Source organism: Urocitellus parryii, chromosome 1 (assembly GCF_045843805.1).
Source record: "Urocitellus parryii isolate mUroPar1 chromosome 1, mUroPar1.hap1, whole genome shotgun sequence".
In the NCBI taxonomy this organism is placed as follows: domain Eukaryota; kingdom Metazoa; phylum Chordata; class Mammalia; order Rodentia; family Sciuridae; genus Urocitellus; species Urocitellus parryii.
Window position 1 is genome coordinate 90,539,805 of NC_135531.1, and position 18,825 is coordinate 90,558,629.

Here is an 18,825-nt window from a genome sequence, read left to right on the forward strand (position 1 = left end):
TGGTATACCCCATACAAAAAGCAGAACTCACATAAATGAGATTCTCTTCCCACACTGCCCTAGGTGTCTCAGTTTAGATGTCTGACAGTTGTCAGGTTACAAACTTATTCTGAATAAAATGGTCAGTAGGTAGGTTTTGAAACTTTGGGGTGACTTTGTCAACAATCAATGCATTCTATTTAGTTATCATTACTATTATTACTATTTCTTTTTAAATCACAAATATTGCATGGCTACATAGAATATTCAGTTACTTGAAATATACTTGTGTTAACACATCTGTATCATCACCAGAGAAAATTCCTGAGTGTCTTTAATGAAAAAAAAATCAGGATTTAGACAATGAACAAGATTTTAGTTTTATTTTCAATTTTTTATGATGCCATTCCTACTCATCATTGAGAAGTAAAAAGCAGCCTCTGACGTCTGGACTGATTTGACAATGTATTATTACAGTCTGGTCTGGTGCTCTCAGCTAGATCATTTTGATCTCCTGTTGAACATAATTCACAAAATACCAAACTCAGGTAATATTACTCTGATACTATAATAAATCAACAAAGCCATCTGATAATTATTTTCCCAAGCATAGGCAAAAGCAAAGTCACTGAATCATTCACAAAATTCTTTTTTTAAAGCATTTATTTTTTAGAAGTAATTAAACACAATACCTTTATTTAATTTATTTATCTTTAAGTGGTGCTGAGAATCAAACCCAGGGCCTTGCACGTGCTAGACAAGCGCTCTACCGCTGAGCTACAATCCCAGCCCTTATTCACAAAATTCTTGATCATCCAGTTGCCACTACTTTCCAACAGCATCCCATCTAGAGAGAAGCCTTTCTCCCTCAATCTTCTCCCAATCACTCACAGTTCAAGTCCTACCACAGGATAGGATGTCTCTTGCTGAAACATCCTGTGGTTCCTAGTGATGAGGGTTCTCTCTACAACAAATAATAAACCCAATGTGCTAACTGCAGATCTGCTCCTGTCCACTTTGTCTTAAGGGTACTCGAATCATCAAGATCAATTTTACCCAATTAATATTAATAAAATAATGATGATTATGTGATTTAATACAGTTGACATGGACATCATCAATGTAGAAGACCAAGAGGGAGAATGGTCTGGGAGTTCTTGAGTGGTGTAGAGTTCTTTGCCTTTACACCAAGTCACTCCTAATCTAGATGTGATTGGCAGAAAAATGTGGTTTGCCAACTCTTTAATACTAGAGAAATGAAGAATATATAATTAAAAATTTTCACAACATATTGACATAATAATTATTAACATTCAGTCTGATAAAAATTACAATGTGTTTTTATAATTTTAATATTCTTTTTTCAGTAATTCATTATTATTACATTTTATAATATCATCATTCTGTGATGGTTTGGAAATTAGACAAAAAAAAAAAAAAAAAAGAAAGGGAAGAGAAGTTGGGACTAGACTAATCTTTCACCAAATCTAACGTTTGGTACCGACCACGGCATTAAATGACTCACTTCTTTCCTTCCTTAATTTTTTATTTAACTGCTTGCTACAGTTCTTTCACCTCCTGCCTTGCTGCCCAGCTTTGACTGCCAGTTGCAGCTTGTGCAAGGCCTACTTTGAGAAGCTCATTGCTGGAAGTGCTATCAGACAGCTAAGAATTTGGATAACCACATCACCTTGAACTTTATGAAAATTGAAGTACGTAAACCCTGAGTGTCTGCCCAAGCTTCTAAAACATAAATGAGCTTTGAAGCATGAGCTCTATCATGGCTGCTCAGATACAGATTTCAGAGTTTCACCCTTGTTTTAGTCATTTGGGAATGGCTGACATTGCCTCCAAAGGGCCTCTCCAATACAAACTTGTTACCTGGATTACGGGGCATTAATCACAGGATAATGCTCCTAATTTTAAAGAAAAAAGTTCTTTAAATACTCATAATCCAGTTGCTAATGCCCATTTACAATTACAGTCAGCATAAAATATCCTAAATTTAAGTGGTGGCTTCGGTTTCCTGAATACTTGTAAGTGTTGGATGATGAGATTGCTCATCACATAACTCTGTTAGCTCCTTTTTCAGGGAATTTTTGTACTTTAGAACAGATAAAACTCTTTAATACAGAATCTATTCCATTTTCACTGATAAAGTTACCTTCTCCAAAAACCATGTTATTATTACCATATGACAACTGTGCTTAGAAAATTCAGCTTTGCTGGTGAGCATGGAAAACTCAATCCAGCATTCTGGTCCTTCAATCCGAAGAGCTAATTAAAGTGTACCATTTGTAAAAGTCAATCAAAACCCTGTGTCTGGATCACTTAAAAGGACATTAAAACAAGAAATGGAGTTCAGCAAGAGAGGAAAGGAAACATCTTTTTTTTGTTTGTTCGTTTGTTTTTATGTGGTGCTGAGGATTGAACCACAAGTGTGAGGAAAGCATGATACCACTATGTTGCAGCCCCAGTCCAGAAATTTCCTATTCTTAAATAGAACCAACACCATATTGTGTGTATGGTAATGTATAAATCCTACATAATTTTAAAAGCAGTTAGCAATAGTTGGACAACAAATTAAGTAATTATGCTTTTGCCCCAATGAATTAAAAAGATAAAATGTTTTACAGTGGCCAAAAGATGCTACCATGGACCTTTTATATTATCAGAGAATAAGGTCTCCTAGGAATAAATTCACAAATCCTCTACTGTAATGTCCTACTAATAAGGAAGGGATAAATGATGACTATAAATGTCTTTTATATTCCAACTTTATCTTTTTTCCTCTTCCTCTTCCCAGCAGTTTGAGTAAGGTGGTATAGAACCCGGAGATGCTTAACTGAACTGGGGAGGCTGGCGTAGATTAAGTGATTCCAGAGGAATTGGGCTGAAATCTGGAAACTTTAAGGCATGGCAATCAAGTTCTGAATCAGTGCTGATTACCGAATCAGCAATTTCATAGCAATGTGGTTACACTGTCCTTTATAGCCTTCATATTATGAAGTAATTGAAGGAGGGGAAAAAAAGGGCAATAAACCTGATAGGCTACAATCTGTTATAATCCCCTCTGAGAATCACATTGATAGAGCTGAAATAGAATTTAGGAGCAATTGAATTTAAGCCCTTTGTTCTACAAAGTGGGAAAAGACACAGAAAGAGACTAAGTATCATCTAAGCAGATATGTTCCTCTCTATGTTGACAGTTTTGCCCCTTACGATTCAGGCTGATCTGTACAGCAGTTAGCTCCCATTTGCTTGCTCTGTGTGTGCACCAGCTTCATAACCAACATTCAGGTTGCTAAGATTTCATGGCATCTTATTTGTATAAAGGAAAAACACTGAAATCACTACAGTAAGTCAATATAGCCTCATGCTTAGATGAAATTATTACACTTAACTGTCTATGTTAAAATGAATGCCTATTTTTCAATGATCATTACTTACATTTGCGTAGCATTTAATATACAAGGCACATTTTTTTTAACTCACAACCCTGTTGTTTTAGTCAGCTTTTTTGCTGCTGTGACAAAAAGGAACTGACCAGAACAATTTAAAGAGGAAATATTTATTTGAAGGCATATGGTTTCAGAGGTCTCTGTACACTGACAGTAGGCTCCATTCCTCAGGGCTCAAGGTAAGGCAAGGACATCAAGGCAGAAGAGTGTGGTGGAGGAAAGCAGCTCATATGATGATCAGAGAGCAGAGAGAGGTCTCCACTTGCCAGATACAAAAATATACCCCAAAGCCATGTCCCACTTCCTCCAGCCACACCCTACCACTTCAATTACCACTCAGTTGATCCCTATCAGGGGATTAATTCACCAGTTGGGTTAAGACTCTCACAACCCAATCATTCTTTTCTGAATCTTCTTGCCTTGTCTCACATGTGAGATTTTAGGGGTCACCTCATATCCAAACTATAACACCTGTAGAAGAGTTAGGGCAGATATGACAAGATGGTGATGATGAAGACTTTTACAGCTAAGCAAATGGAGATATGGAAAGTTTAATGAATCTCCTCCAGATCCCAGTGCCAGTTGATGAGCAGGTCTTTTCTTTTCATGATCAGTATTCTTTCTGGTGCTCAGTGACTTATATTATGTATTTATTATCAAAACATTTTTAAACTTACAAACAAGATCTCTTCCTTTAAAATGATACAATTCATGTTCATTGGTAATTATTACTAGAAGGTTCAAACTATTTAGCAAATATATAAATGGTTCATCTATAATGAACCAAAAAGAAAACACTTAGAAAGAGTTCAAATAGATGTGGTGAAATGTCTTTTCTTGCATATTTAATTTATAGCTAATTTTAGAAAAGGCCCACAGAAAGCATGGAAAGCTGTGGGTCACATAGAAATAGACTTGTTGGCAAATAGAATCTTCCCCCAAATTCCTATTGTTTCAACTTCATTATGTTGAAAGCATTTTTCTTCTTTGAGAAACTTTCAAAAATGAATTTTCTATTTATAAACTATAAAATAATAACTGTGCATCAAAAAATAAAATAATGAAAGAATCAAGGTTTCAAAGTGTTCACTGATCTCTTTTGAAAGATAAGTGAAGAAAGGAAATAAAGACATTATTACATCAGAGACTGAAGTTTGTCCTTTGAAGTATATCAATCTGAATGGTGTATGTATAATTATATGGCACATTGCACTTGTGTTTGCATAATTATAGTTTAGTACCTACCAAGGAATTACATAATTAGGATAGATTGTGTTCTCTAAGGTTGATCATTAATATTTGAGTAGATAATTAAGAGAGGTTTAAGAATTATTTGAGTTCCTTAATTTGAAATATTTTTAAAGTTTTCCATTGATTTTGAGAGCATATTAAACGTTACCCTATATGAATTACAGACACATAAAATATTACACATATCTCATGAATAATCTGCCTTTACATATTTTCCCTTTAATAAAAACATAGTATTTTGAAATTTTAATTTATCAATCTAAATCATGTTGTAATTTTAGCTAAAAACTAAAATGAAACCTATAGGGAAGAGGTATTATGGCATTACTCCATGTAAAGTAGTACTGGTGCATATTGATGCCCTACTACTGATCCAATTGGCTCTTTGCCATGAAATGTGCATATGGTTGCATGAAATTAGTGTATGTGGTGTTCATCCCATCACTGCCCACTCTCTCTGCAGTGAACTCATCTTCAGCAATGACTGCTGAATTGACAAGCATGATTATTCATGGCAATCATCATATAAATCATACAAGATATGCGCACCATGTCAAATTACCTACCACATCTGAATCTATGTTCTTGTATTCTTCCTCATTTTCCTCATGGATAAAGATTGATTCAGAAAGTTCTCTTTTACATATAATTTCTGATGTTTTCAGGATGAATTGCACATTTGAATAGATGCTTGGATACTTGTGATATGGTTTTTCAGAGAAAGAAAGTGCTATTGTAAGAAAAATCATTTGTGAAAAATACTTCAGTAATATCTTGCATTGTACTTCATTCATTTTTTATCTGTTAAAGTATAATTAAATTGAGTATTTAGGTGCTGGAACTGTTGAACATTTACCTAGTAATCAAGATTTACAATAGTATGTCTGCCCCCTGGTGGTGTAATAAAAAACTACAAAATAAATAATTCAGATAGGAGTTTATGTAATTCAGATCGGCATTACATAACGGTTGAATGCCCAATTAAATATTGTTACTGCTCAACAATGCTTGGTTGCCTCTAGCTGAAAATAAATCAAGTTATAATATACACTCTATTCATAATAGATACTTTGAAGTTGCAATTCTAGAAACAAATTAATGTCATTTCTAACCCCACATTCTCTGATTTTATTTCAAGATGTTGTTATTGATTCTTAAAGTACATCCTTCAAATATAGACAATAATCATATCATTTAACATACAAATATGTGATAATTTAGCAGGACCATCTTGTGTTTGTGATTCCTACAAACTTTTAGATAACCTTTGGGTTTCAATCCATTTGCACAGAGGAAAAATGAGTGATGCCCCTTTCTACTGGACAATGACACAAATAGGCCGCAGCTGCTAATGGTTTCAGGTAAATGACACAGCCTGTTGCTGAAGCTAGAGATGTGGCCTAAGGCTCTACCTAGCAGTATTTGGTAAGAGGGCAAAGGTGGGGGGGATTTATCCCTTTATGAAAGAAAAGTGCTGGTTTTCTTGGGATATACCTACAATAACTGAACTAATAAAAGAACATGAGGTTTTATCCATGTATTTTTTCAAAAATGTATTTGCCCCTATCAGCTGAATATTTGACAAGTGAGTATGCTAAACACTATAAGGAATTACAATTTATATCATATTGAAGAAATGAACAAGCAGTATGACAGACAAGAATTCATGCTCTACCAGTCTACAGCTTCCTCTGGGTTTCATATCTTATTTGGACTTGTAGGGTGCAAACTCCATTCCCTCTGTTCTCTCCTTAACAACTTTTCCCATCAAATATTATCTCCTTTGTTTTATCTTGAATCTCCCCATCCCTTATCATATCTCTTCTTTGGATATGATTTTTTTCATCCAAACTACTGGCATATTTCTATATTAATATAAACATTTTAAAATAGTTCACAATTTCCAACTTTTAAAAATAGTTAGTTCACAATTTTGTCTAGTACTTAAATGTTCCCTCAGCATTTGCCTCCAGTCTGAATTTTGTTCTCACCTGTCCCTGAGGAATGCCCCAAGATCAGTGATTCCAGAAACCCATTACTGCTTTTCAGAGCTCCTGCTCTTTAACACTTCTGCAGCTCTTGATGATGTCGATCTCCTTGAATTTTCCTATCTAGATGTCACTACTCTCTTTTACTTTCCTGAATTCTCTATTAGTGGGCTCTGTTACTCCAATAATTCATTAAATGTTTATCTTCTGCAAGACTCAGTTCCTAGAATTAGTCCCCCCACCTCAAGTTATCTCAGGGACATTCAAATAAATGACTGTAAAATAAATTTCCCAGGTTTCAGCTTTCTCTTGTGGCCTTCAAATTTAATGTGCCCAATATTTCTCCAAATCTTGATCCTTTTATTCAATATGTAAAACATCTACTTTCTCCTGAATTCCCCACTTTGTTACATATATCCTAGCTCTAATTGGTCACCAATCCAGTCTCTTTTATCTCTAACTATTTAAAAAACTATTTAACAATATACCATTCCCATTAAAATAGTCCACATCTTTAACCTCTCTTCAATGGCAACACCTTTTTCTATGTATGTAAGTGAATGTATATTGTGTGTGTGCTCATTGCAGTGCAAAGGATATTTCTTTCTATGGATCTTAATCAAAACAGTATGAAAATCATTGTTTTGAATAGTGCTAAGAAATATTCTGTTTATGTACAATGTGCTGAACTGGCCTCCTGAATCCACTCACTCTCTCCTTACTCCAATCCAGCAACTACAGTAGGCTTACCTGACTAAAATGTGAGTTTAACTTTTTTGAAATCCAGTTAGTAGGCAGTGCTAGAGATGAGAAAACTAAGTCAAAACATCATCATCCTCTGGGCCTGGTGGTGCATGCCTGTAATCCCAGCAGCTCGGAAGGCTGAGGCAGGCGGTTTGCAAGTTCAAAGCCAGCCTCCGCAACTTAGCAAGGTCCTAAGAAACTCAGTGAGACCCTGTCTCTAAATAATACACCAAGAAGAGCTGGGATTGTGGTTGGTGGTAAAGCGCCCCTGGTTTCAATCTCCAGTACAAATATATCATCATCATCATCCACTTAGGTGAAAGCATAAAGCAGAGCAGAGCACAATAGTGGTTACCAGAGATGGGAAGGGGAGGAGAAGGGTGTCTGGGAAAGGGGAGATATTAGTCAAGGAGTACAATTTTTCAGCTAGACAGGAGGCATGAGTCCTAGTGATCTATTGCACAGCATGTGGCTACAGTTAATAATAATGTATGTTTCAAAATTGCTAAGGGAATAGATTTTAAATGTTCTCACCACAAAGAAATGGTAAGTGCAGGATGGGTGAATGCCAAACAAATGCAGTCTGTCTCAGAAGCTAACACTGTACCTATTATCTTTCATGAAAATAAAATACAATTTATGCTTTTTATAGTGACAGAGCTTCTTAAAATGTAACATAAAACATTTATAAGTCTAAAATAAAAGATATTGTACCGTATAAATATGGTTGAAGCCTAAGTAAATGTTGTTTAAAACTTTCTAGGTGACCATGCAGGAAAAATATAAAAAGTCGTAAGAAGATCAAATAGCCAATCTGTCAAAAGAGAAAAGCATTTTTTGTATTGCATTAGTGAATGTTTACCATATAGAAAATAAACCATTTCATTATTATGTTGACTTTTGATAAAAACAACTTCAAACTGTTGATATTACATATTTTAAATAATTTTAAAACATTTACATCAAGATTGAAATGCTAGTTCAGCCACAAAACTTTTATAAATCATCTCTACATTTCATATAACCAATACTGAATACTATTTTGTTCTATATCCTTTACAACAGCATTTTTCAAATTGCTGGTCATGCTCCTGAAGTGAGTTGTGAAATCAACTGTGAGGGTATTTTTTAAAATAAAAATAAAGAGAAAACATCATGAAGTATTGCAGAATTCCTTTTTTTCAGTATGTAAGTGAGTGTATATTTTATGCATGCTTGGTCACAATGCAAAGTATATTTCTTCTTATGAGTCTTAATGAAAAGAGTTTGAAAAACACCATTTAAGTCAGTGTTGATAAATATTCTGCATGTACATAGTATGGTTCACCAAGTTCCCTATTCTCTCATGAAAAAAAAAACCTCATAATGTCATTACTAAGTAAGCACTGCAAAACCTCATTTCTGTGACATTTAAAATACACATGTAGATAAAAAATAGTTTATTTTACATAGACTATAGAAAATGGCATATCTGCAAAAAAATGCATAATAAATACAATTTCACATAAAATTAGGAAAAGAAACACAAAAACTATAAAAAATAAATAAACTATAAGTAACTAAATCTTGGAGAAGAAATAAATAGCAATAGTTGTCACTATCGTGTGTGAGTGTGTGTGTGTGTGTGTGTGTGTGTGTGTGTGTGTGAGAGAGAGAGAGAGAGAGAGAGAGGGAGAAAAAATATCTCAAATTTTCTTAACAGTAACACAGGGTATTATCAGATATGCATGTTAAAATAAAATAAAATCGTTTAATTTAACCACATCTCAGTGCTTCACCTAATACTCTTAAGCAAATCAGTGGCATCTCAGGACTTTCAACCCACAATTGTGTGTACTATTCCATAAACCATAAAATTTCACTTATAGCTGGGAATTCAATTGGTTTTTAATCATAAGCCTCTATCATTAAAAATACATTTTCAGGATGAACCATCAATATTAAGAAATGTTTCTATAAATCATAAACATCTACTATTTATAGACTTATAAAATAAAACAAAATGTTTCTAAGGCATGCTCAGGGAGTCTCTTCATCTAGACCACTTTGTTATATTGCACTGTGTTTCTCTGGGAGATTGAAGTTAAATGAGAAGGACGTGAAGATCAACAGACCATGTAAAAGAATATTGCAGTAGTCTACATGAGAGCATTACAGGCAGCAACTTCTACAGTTACAGGCAAAGCATGAAAAAGCTATTCAGAAAGAGGATTATTGAGGATTTTTCAAAGGAATATATATAAATATTGAAAGGAATTAATTGATGCTAAAAAATTCAATATGGCACAAATAGAAAATACTGTATTATCCTCCAATTTGGTTTTGAATTTCACCTGGCCCAGATGTTATCCCTAGTTATAACTATGCTTGGAAACACGGTTTTAAAAGCTTTTACCTATAATATTCCGAAGGCCAGACTTTATGGAAAACTCTCCCTTTCCGCATCTCTCAGGATTCCTGGGACTTTCTTTGTGTCATTCTCTGTGTGTCATTTTTGTACATGTTTTATCTGTAACTAGAGGATTCAAGCATGCCTTCTAGGCTGAATTCTTGCTTCTCTATTCCTTTCCCTGTCTTCCTATCTTTCCTTTCATTTTCATTTACTTCTTTCTCTCTTCTTCATTCTTTTCACTTCTCTACCTTTTGGGCTGACTTTAAAATGGAAATGCTAGACAATATTTATTATGTGTTATATTTTCATAGTTGGTTATGTTTCATGATCTTCCATAGAAACTTAAGAAGTACTACCTATGTTTATATCCAAATATATTAAACTGCTGTTGTTTATATATTATTCTCTACATTTCCATAAGCAGACTTCAATAATTAAGAAGATTCTACATTTAGAAGTAGATGGAGAGGAAAGAATACATTTACAAAATCTTAAATGAAACAATATTAGGGAATCATGTATTTCTGGCTTTATCCAAACCTGAGTTAATTCATCAAAGGAGGAGTAAAATGGTGCAGATGGAGGTATGTGGTGCCTCTATGGGAATACCTTTCAACTAAGCCTTCGGTTAAAAAGAAAAGAACAAAAGAAAATTTTCCAATGAGTTACATAATGAAATTCTACAGTGTACGTAGGTCATGCTTGCTTCCACCAACTAGTTTAAACTGGCCAAAAGAATAAAGAGTAAGCTTTAAAATGAGTACACCTGAGATCCAGGTACACATGTAGCATCATGGCTGAGACTCCACTGGACTCTAAACCCTTTTTGCTGAGTCATTGGCTTAGTCAGTAAGCTTTCTGTGCTACAATTTTCTCATCTGTGAAATGGTTGATAATGCTAGCACACAACTTTTAGGACGATTGTGAGATAACATAAAAGGTAATTGGCAAACATATCTAAGGCCATTTACCAGTGTGCAAAGCTCAGAGGTAAATGCTGATCCTTTGCAGCTGCTATAAGAACCTATGTGAATTGTCTAACCTCAAGATAAGAAGATGCAGGAAAATTTAAAAATTAAAATGACATAGTGTGCATGATGTACAAGCAATACATTCAGTGGAAGAAACTGTACTTTGTAGTGATTTTTGTTTCTAGAAGAAATACAAAATCAAGAAATGGAGAAAGGTCTCTAAAAAACATAAGAAGGAAAGGAGAGATAAGCCAGACTTGCTCAGTGTTTTTCCAATCCATTATATTTTTTATTTCACTGCATTTAATTTTTCCATTATAAATAAGCTTGTGTTTGTTTTGTGTATTTCATATTAATATTTCTACATATATATTTCTATATTTTCTATTATAAATGCAAATATATAGATCCCAAATCATAACCTCACCATTCTAAGGCAGCTCTTGGTGACATCTTAATTCTTTTTTTCCAACTTTCTGTGCAAAGTCTCAGTTCTTTGCACATTTAATTCTTTTATCTCCTCTCTTCATCTGCTCTTGTGTGGTCTCTCTAAGACTTTTACTCCCATACATGTAGAAAAGCAGTTAGGCTAAGTTTATAAGAACTAAAACCTCCATAGAATGTATTATTGATGGACTGATTCATGAATATTCTCTCATGCTTGGTTTCTAACAATTGATGATCAAAACTGAGTAAGAATAATAGATCCTTGCATAGTCAATTTTACTTGTTTCATATATATACACATATATATGCTACATGACATGTTAAAGAAATCCTTCTACCCTTTCTTTTCTTCCTTTTCAACAAATTAATTAATGTATCTAAATTTATTTGACTAATAATAAATTTTGTGACAGTTAACCAGGATGATTACAGGGAGTGAAACCATATGACTTCCAGGACCATATAAAACATGACCTATGCAAAGATGGTTTCTCACTTTACATCTCTAAAATGGCATAGAGTACTGAGAGGACCACCCATCTTCTCAGGCTGAGAAACTAAGGTTAGATGTCAGCACTTTTAAATGGCAAAGGAAGAAAAAAATTCATTAAAAGATGCATTAAATGGAAAAAAATCTATATGTACTCAAAAAACAGTAACTATCCTGATTTTTAATTAAATGTTTTCTAACATAGCTAGTGAAATTTTATTTTCTCAAACCCTTTGCACTTGGATATCAAACAATAATGTACTATTCACATTTATGGTAAGATTAAAATTACCAAACTGGAGAATGTTCCATAATAAAAGTAAATGTCTTGTTTTGATTCTAAAACAGATGTCATTTGGATACATGTAGTGCATATAGCAATTAAAAGTATTTTAAAAATTTTTTTAAACGTACCTTTGCCAGTTTTATTTCAACTGAATATAAAAATACCTTCACAAATGCATCACAACAAAATCTGTGTAAAACTGATTCCGCAAGAAAGAACAAGGCAGGCAGATGATCACAATCAAAGGAAGCATGGTCCAGGGAAGCATGAAGCATATTTAAAGCTTCTGAAATGTTTAAAAAAAAAGTAGAAACTTTGTTATTTAAAAATCATCCTATTTTTCTACATGCTACAATTAATTCTTGCAATTAACTATTTGCTCCTCCAATTCTGGTTTTAAACACATTTTCAAATTCTTTTCCACCTTCCCATCAAGAGGTGAATGTTCCCTTCCCTAAAGCAGGCCCTGTGAATGCTTCAACCAATAGAACCCACAAAAGTGACACCCAGTGATTTCCAAGGCTGAATCAGAAAAGACAATATAGTTTCCACCTGGATTTCTGTCTATCTATCTCAAGATACTAGCTTTGGAACCCTAAGCTGCCATGTAGGAGGTCCAAGTCATGAAGCTGGACTCAAATGATGATATAGCATATTGGGAGACACACACACAGATTGAGAGAGGGAGGCAGGGAGAGAGAGAGAGAGAGAGAGAGAGAGAGAGAGAGAGAGAGAGAGAGGCCCAAGGAGCCCCAGCTATTACAGCCAACATGTTTATATTGATCAACAGGTCACATATGGAATGGTAGAGAAATAAGACAAAATTATTGATGAAAAGGAGTCCTGAAGATAAATGCTATAAAAGAGAAGAACAAAAGACTGGAAAACTGAAGCAGAGGAAACAAGGCTACTCATGTTGAAGGAGGAGGAAAGTAGGGCTAAGTGCCTATAGAAAAATAGGAACTCAAGGTCATTAGAAGGGTTTTGGTGTAAATTATCCAAGGAAGAACAGCAAATGCAGGGACTTGAGGAAAGGAAAAACTCTTTAACATGTTCAAGAGATAGGAAGGAAGCCAGTGTGACTGGAGCATAATGCATACATTGCAAGCATTTAGCAATCAGATCCCATAGAGCCCCTGTAGGTCATGCTATAGAGTTGGGACTCATTTTTAATAAAATCAGAAGCCATTGAAAATTAAAAAGTATTACACATGGTCACTACTAAGTTGAAAGTAGACTACAGATAAGAAGCAGAAAAGAGTATAGGCTGGACAACTCCTAGGAAGTTATTTTAGTTGTGGAGATGGTGAAAAGAAGCAATATTTAGGGCATCATTTAATATCTAATATGTGTGTTTGTGTGTGTATGTGTTTACATGCAGTGCTAGGGATTGATCCCAGGGCATCACACATGCTAGGCAAGAGCTCTATCACTGAGTTACACCCTGAGCCAAGAATTTAATATCTGAATGAATTAAAATGCATTGGGGCTATGCTCACTGGGTCTGTAATCCCAGTGGCTTGGGAGGTTGAATGAGGCAGGGGTATTACAAGTTTGAAACCATTCTCAGTAACTTAGCAAGACCCTGTATAAATAAATACATAGGGCATTTTAAAAAGGGATTAAGGATATTGCTCAGTGATAAAATGCCCCTGTGTTCAATCCCAGTATTGAAAGAAAAAAAAATGCTTTTGGTTTTGTAGCATTCAATTCAACAGAAAGTAACTGCAAACTAAGGCTGTGTCTTATTTCACAAGATCAGAGTTGGAAAGACTCCAGAAATGATTAATGGCTGCCCTCTGTATGCACATTTCTTAATCCCCTAGTTCCCTGATGTACATAACTGAGATGGCTACACATGCTCCAGACAGCATGTTCTTAATGAAGCTAACCAGGCAGGAATAATGGGGGGAGGGGTATGAGGAGAGAAAGGATGCTTTATTTCCAAAATATTCTTGTATGTTCAAAAACAAATACTACTAACACACCTGTGTTTACATTCCTTTGGGCTGGACCAGATCATGTCACTACTCATGATCTAATCACTAGCAAATTAATAAGAATTGCTATAATTAACTTAGACCAGCCACCCTTCCCTCCCTGATTCAGGGCAAAGAGCAGAATCACAGGACTACAGGATGCCTGAACAAAACCGAAGTTCAAATGAATGAAGAGCAAATGGCTGCTGGTTGATGGTACACCAAAAGTGCTTTCCTCAATATCATTTAAACATTTTAATAGAGGTCAGTCTGTGGACTGGCAGTGTCCACAGTGAAGAGTCATTAAAGGCAAGTTAAATACAAAATAATTTTGCCTCTTCCTGTTGCTTGAAGCTTCCAGGCAACATGACAAATCCCAATTTACATGGGGAAATAGCCTCTGACCTTATGAGGATAACGATAAAATGAATTTCAGCCTCTCAAAAATAATGTTATTAAATTTCTTTTCCAGATTGGTTAGAGGGCATTTGAAAGAAGATATAATAAATGAGAAAAGATAAATGAAAAAGCAATGAGTACAACTTGCTGTTTAATATAAGTAAAACATGAAGACCATTAGACTAATATTTTATGCTAAGGATTACAAAATACAGAAACAAGTTATTTTAACATATAATAAATAATGTAATTGGAATCACCAAGTGACACTTTATATTACTTTTTGATAAGTTGTTGATTTTAGAAAAGAACTAAAGATTTAAAACAATTTTGTAATTAAAAAGTTGAACAATAAAACTCATGGATTCAAAATTACAAAAAGAACTTTTATAATTAAACATTATGAGATATTTTGATGGAGAATGGAAACTTTTTCTTGACTTCTGCAAAATTTCCAAAAATCAAAAGGTCTCAAATTATGTATTAACTGCTAATCTACAAAAAAACAAAAACAAAAACAAAACAAAACAACAACAAAAAAAAACCTGAATTGTTCAAAAGAGCTTAGATAGAGCACATACCTTCTTGGATTTCTCCTTTGCACTGAGACAGATACATTACTTCAACCCATGCAGCAGGAAGATGAACATGCTTCCCAGAACCCAAGGTTTTGAGACCCAATTTTCTCTGTTATTGGAAGCATGAAAAAAGCAAACAGAATCTTCAAATGTATTTGTTTATTTTTATTATTTCTTAATTATATTCTGAAAGTCCTTCTATGATGCTAGTGTTATGTGGCCAGAGTTGTATACAACTTTATAATTTTGTTTTAATTATTTGTGTTTTTGACTTTTTTTTTTGCAAATTGTATCAGTGTGGCAAGTAGAGATTATTAATATTCTGAGAAATATTATTCATCATTTTCTAAAACAATTGTCATTCTGCTTTCGAGGGTTTACTTCTACCTCATTTTCCCAAGAGAATGTGTCTCTTGTCTTATAAGAAAACATATTAAAAAACAAGTTTGATGCTGCTTTGCTGGAAAACTCTGGCTACTACAATGTTGATGGATCCATGCTAATGAAAAGGAGGGAAGTGACGTAGATTATCCCACCTCCCTTATTATCCTGGCCACTCCTAAGGCTGCCTCAGGGAGCAGTTGGTCAGTTGGAAAAAAAGCTTCCTGACAAAGGTAGCTCCTGGCACATGTCTGCATGCACATTTGTTAGAAGTATGCGCTTTGTAATCAAATATTTTAAATGTATTTTTCCAAAAAATTCAAATATATAAAGTATGTTTTAAATAAATAACCACAAAATGGAAAATAGCAATCACCACCAAAAAAGTGACTTAACATTATGTCTCAGTTTTGTACAGCTTTTATTTCATGAATTATTCCGCAGTGAAGTAATATCATATGACAAAATGACATTTCTCTGTCAAACTTATAGTGAATTTAATGTAGGAAAGGGAAGGTAAGAATTTATTTCACTTTCTGTTCTGTTTAGATCTGTTTGAAAATTTGAAAATTAATGTCATACTCTTTAAAAATGTATTTTTCACAAGTGAGGTGAAGAATGGTTTATTACAAAGAAAGAACAGAGTACTTTGTGTGTGTATAATAAAGGTTTAGAAGGTTCTCTTTTCTCTTTGTGACACAGTATCTTGGCTAAACTTTTTTTTAAGTGGGATTTTGTAATCAATACTTGTTTGTCAGGCTTTGATGTTTTGCTGGGAGTTCTTCAACTGGTATCAACAGCTATATTATCTACTAATCTGTGGGGACATTTCATACAGAAAGGCATTTGGCATTAAATTATTTGGTTATAATCTTTTTATCTTTAATTTGCGTTATCATTTTATCTATGCCTATTTATAATTAAAGAAAGTTGTATGTGTGTTCTTTTTTCTTTCAGTATTCTAGAATATGTAATATTTCCCTCGTTAGAAAAGACAATTTACACATTAGGGAATAAGTTTACAATTACCTTACATCTGAGAATGTTTTTTCTAGCATGTTCCAACAATTTGTTCTCCTCTGCTGGATCCTGTGTTTGATTGAATTTCAAAATGAAATTTGCACTGACTGGAAATAGGAACCTAAACAAAAAAATCAATTATTATAGCTATTATTTTCAAATTTTAATTAATCATCTACTAATGGATAAGTATACAAAGTTTCTAGAAAAAGTACCTTTTCAATGAGAATGTTTCACACACACACACACACACACACACACACACACACATACAAAAATCTGAAAAATAAAAAAGTATATGTGCAATCCCTCCTAGACTGGTTTTGTCATGCTCTTTGATTGAGGAAGAAATTGGAAGAAATTCCCATTATCAAAGACCTTTCTTTATAGACTCTCAGAAAATGTTTCTGAAAAGGTTTCTAGAAGTCTTTTTGTCATATGCTTTCTTAATAGATAAAATCCATCACAACTTCAATTATGTTGAAGACTGATTTATCACCTTACATTAATCTGTTGATTTAAATTAAGCTAAATCTTTATTTCTTCTTGCAAGTGAAATCAGAATAACCATGCTAGACTGAAGTAAGCAAGAGACAAAAGAAATATGAAGGTCCAGTAAGTACCAAGTAGCCATCCATATTAGTTCCGTATGCAGGGGGAAGCTATTGCAGGGTTTTGCTAAGAGGAGTTGCATGACTTAGTTAAGTCATGCAGGATCACTCTAATGCTAAACTGAGAATTGGAGTATGGGAAAGTGGAAATATCAGACAGGGCAGCCACACAAGTGCTTAGGTAAGAAGTAATGATGATTTTGATTAGAATAAGAACAATGTAAGTAAAGAATTAAGTGTTTGAATAAAGGACATATTTTGACATTATCCACTAGTCTGGCCAATTAACTAGAAATTAAGCATGAAGGAAAGAAAGGAATCACATTTGACTGAGCAAACTGGGAGGACAGAATTGCTACTTATTGAGATGAGAAAAATTGTAGAGATGCAGATTTCGGGTAAGGTAAGAGAATAAGTTCAGAATTTAGGCATGCTGTGTTTGAAGTGACTTCTTGTCATACCAGTAAAGATGAGAAAATAGGCAGCCAGATATATCTATGAACTTGAATATCAGGAGAAGGGTTCAGATTAGATATATCAATATTTGAATCATCAGCACACATATAATATCTAAAGTATTATGAATGAAAGGACCTACTGAGGAAAATGTAGATACTAGACATTTCAGAAGAGTATTTCAAAAAGAATTGGCACAAATAATTTGAGGTTGTATGAAAAGAGGATTGCAATTTAGTGATTACAGTAATGTAACACAGAATTTAACATGAGCATGAGATTAAATGTGACATTAAAAGGCACAGGTGAGCTGGCGGCGCCTTCACGTGCAGTTCCAGAATGGTGCATGTTATGGCCTGAATGTCTGATCCTCGCACCCCCGGAATTCATGGGTGGAAGCTCTAACTCCACAATATGACTTTAATAGGAGGACATGAGGAAAAGCATATAAATGTCAAACTAGTGACAGTAACCAAGTACTACCTACAAACCAAACACCAAAGCAAATAGAAGCTGAGATTGGGCACTTATCACTTACATTGGGAACAGTGTTTGCTTTGATTGGCGACATTTTGCTTGTCTTTGACTTGCTTATTGCTTTGGAGTAATCAGGCATAGAAATTTTATTTCTTCCTAAGAGGCCAAAATATTGAGATATGCTAGGAACTCCTGAGGAAATAAAAGCTCCATTTTAACTTGACCTTTGTCAAATTCTGAAGGGTTTAAAAACCCATCTCCTGAGGATCCAACATGGCGGCCGGCGAGCAAGCAGCATTTTCTATACCTCCGCAGTAACAGGATCAGAGAGACACATAAATACACTTGCATGGGACCTGCTGAAGATCTTCTAACAATATTCCTCTGGAAGGAGACCTGCCGATAACTAGTAAGTCTGTGTGAGGGGTCAGTTTGTCCCAGGCGACTGAATCTCGGCAACGCGGATCAGGGACACAATCCCGCCGGTCACGGCGGCGGCTGATCTGGGCCCTGCAGGGCTGAGTCTGGGATCGGCCTCAGGTGGTTCAGCGCTAGGATCCACACTCCTACCACCCCACCCCCCTCCAGCCGGTTCGGAGCAACTCGGATCAGGGACACAATCCCGCAGGTCACGGCGGCGGCTGGACTGGGCCCCGCAGGCATGAGTCTGTGAACGGCCTCTAGCGGTTTGGCGCTAGGACTTTGGCAGCGCTTAGGGCTGAGTTTCAGCTTTGAGACAGAGGAGAGAAGCGGTCTAATTTGGTTCCAGACACTGGTCGGACCACAGAGGAGGACAGCAGCCGCCATTTCAGAGAGATGATGTAATCATCCCCATGTTCTACTGATCACAGCTCATTCAGTTACGGAAGAGGTGATTTTAGGCTAGTAAATTTCAAAAACACAACAGTTGCACCA

General features: G+C 34.9%; 1 protein-coding gene across 1 annotated transcript in view; it reads right to left on the reverse strand.

Moving 5' to 3' along the window:
• Window positions 1-18,004, reverse strand: part of Tmem232 (transmembrane protein 232) — a 192,945-nt gene extending 174,941 nt beyond the window's left edge. Inside the window, exons 1-6 of the mRNA XM_077795632.1 lie at window positions 17,925-18,004; window positions 16,376-16,487; window positions 14,969-15,074; window positions 12,138-12,295; window positions 8,138-8,237; window positions 5,258-5,421 (exon numbers count right to left, since the gene is read on the reverse strand). Of these exons, the coding sequence (XP_077651758.1) occupies window positions 5,258-5,421; window positions 8,138-8,237; window positions 12,138-12,295; window positions 14,969-15,074; window positions 16,376-16,487; window positions 17,925-18,004 (720 nt within the window). The remainder of the gene's footprint in view (window positions 1-5,257; window positions 5,422-8,137; window positions 8,238-12,137; window positions 12,296-14,968; window positions 15,075-16,375; window positions 16,488-17,924) is intronic.
• Between the last annotated feature and the right edge of the window lie 821 nt (window positions 18,005-18,825).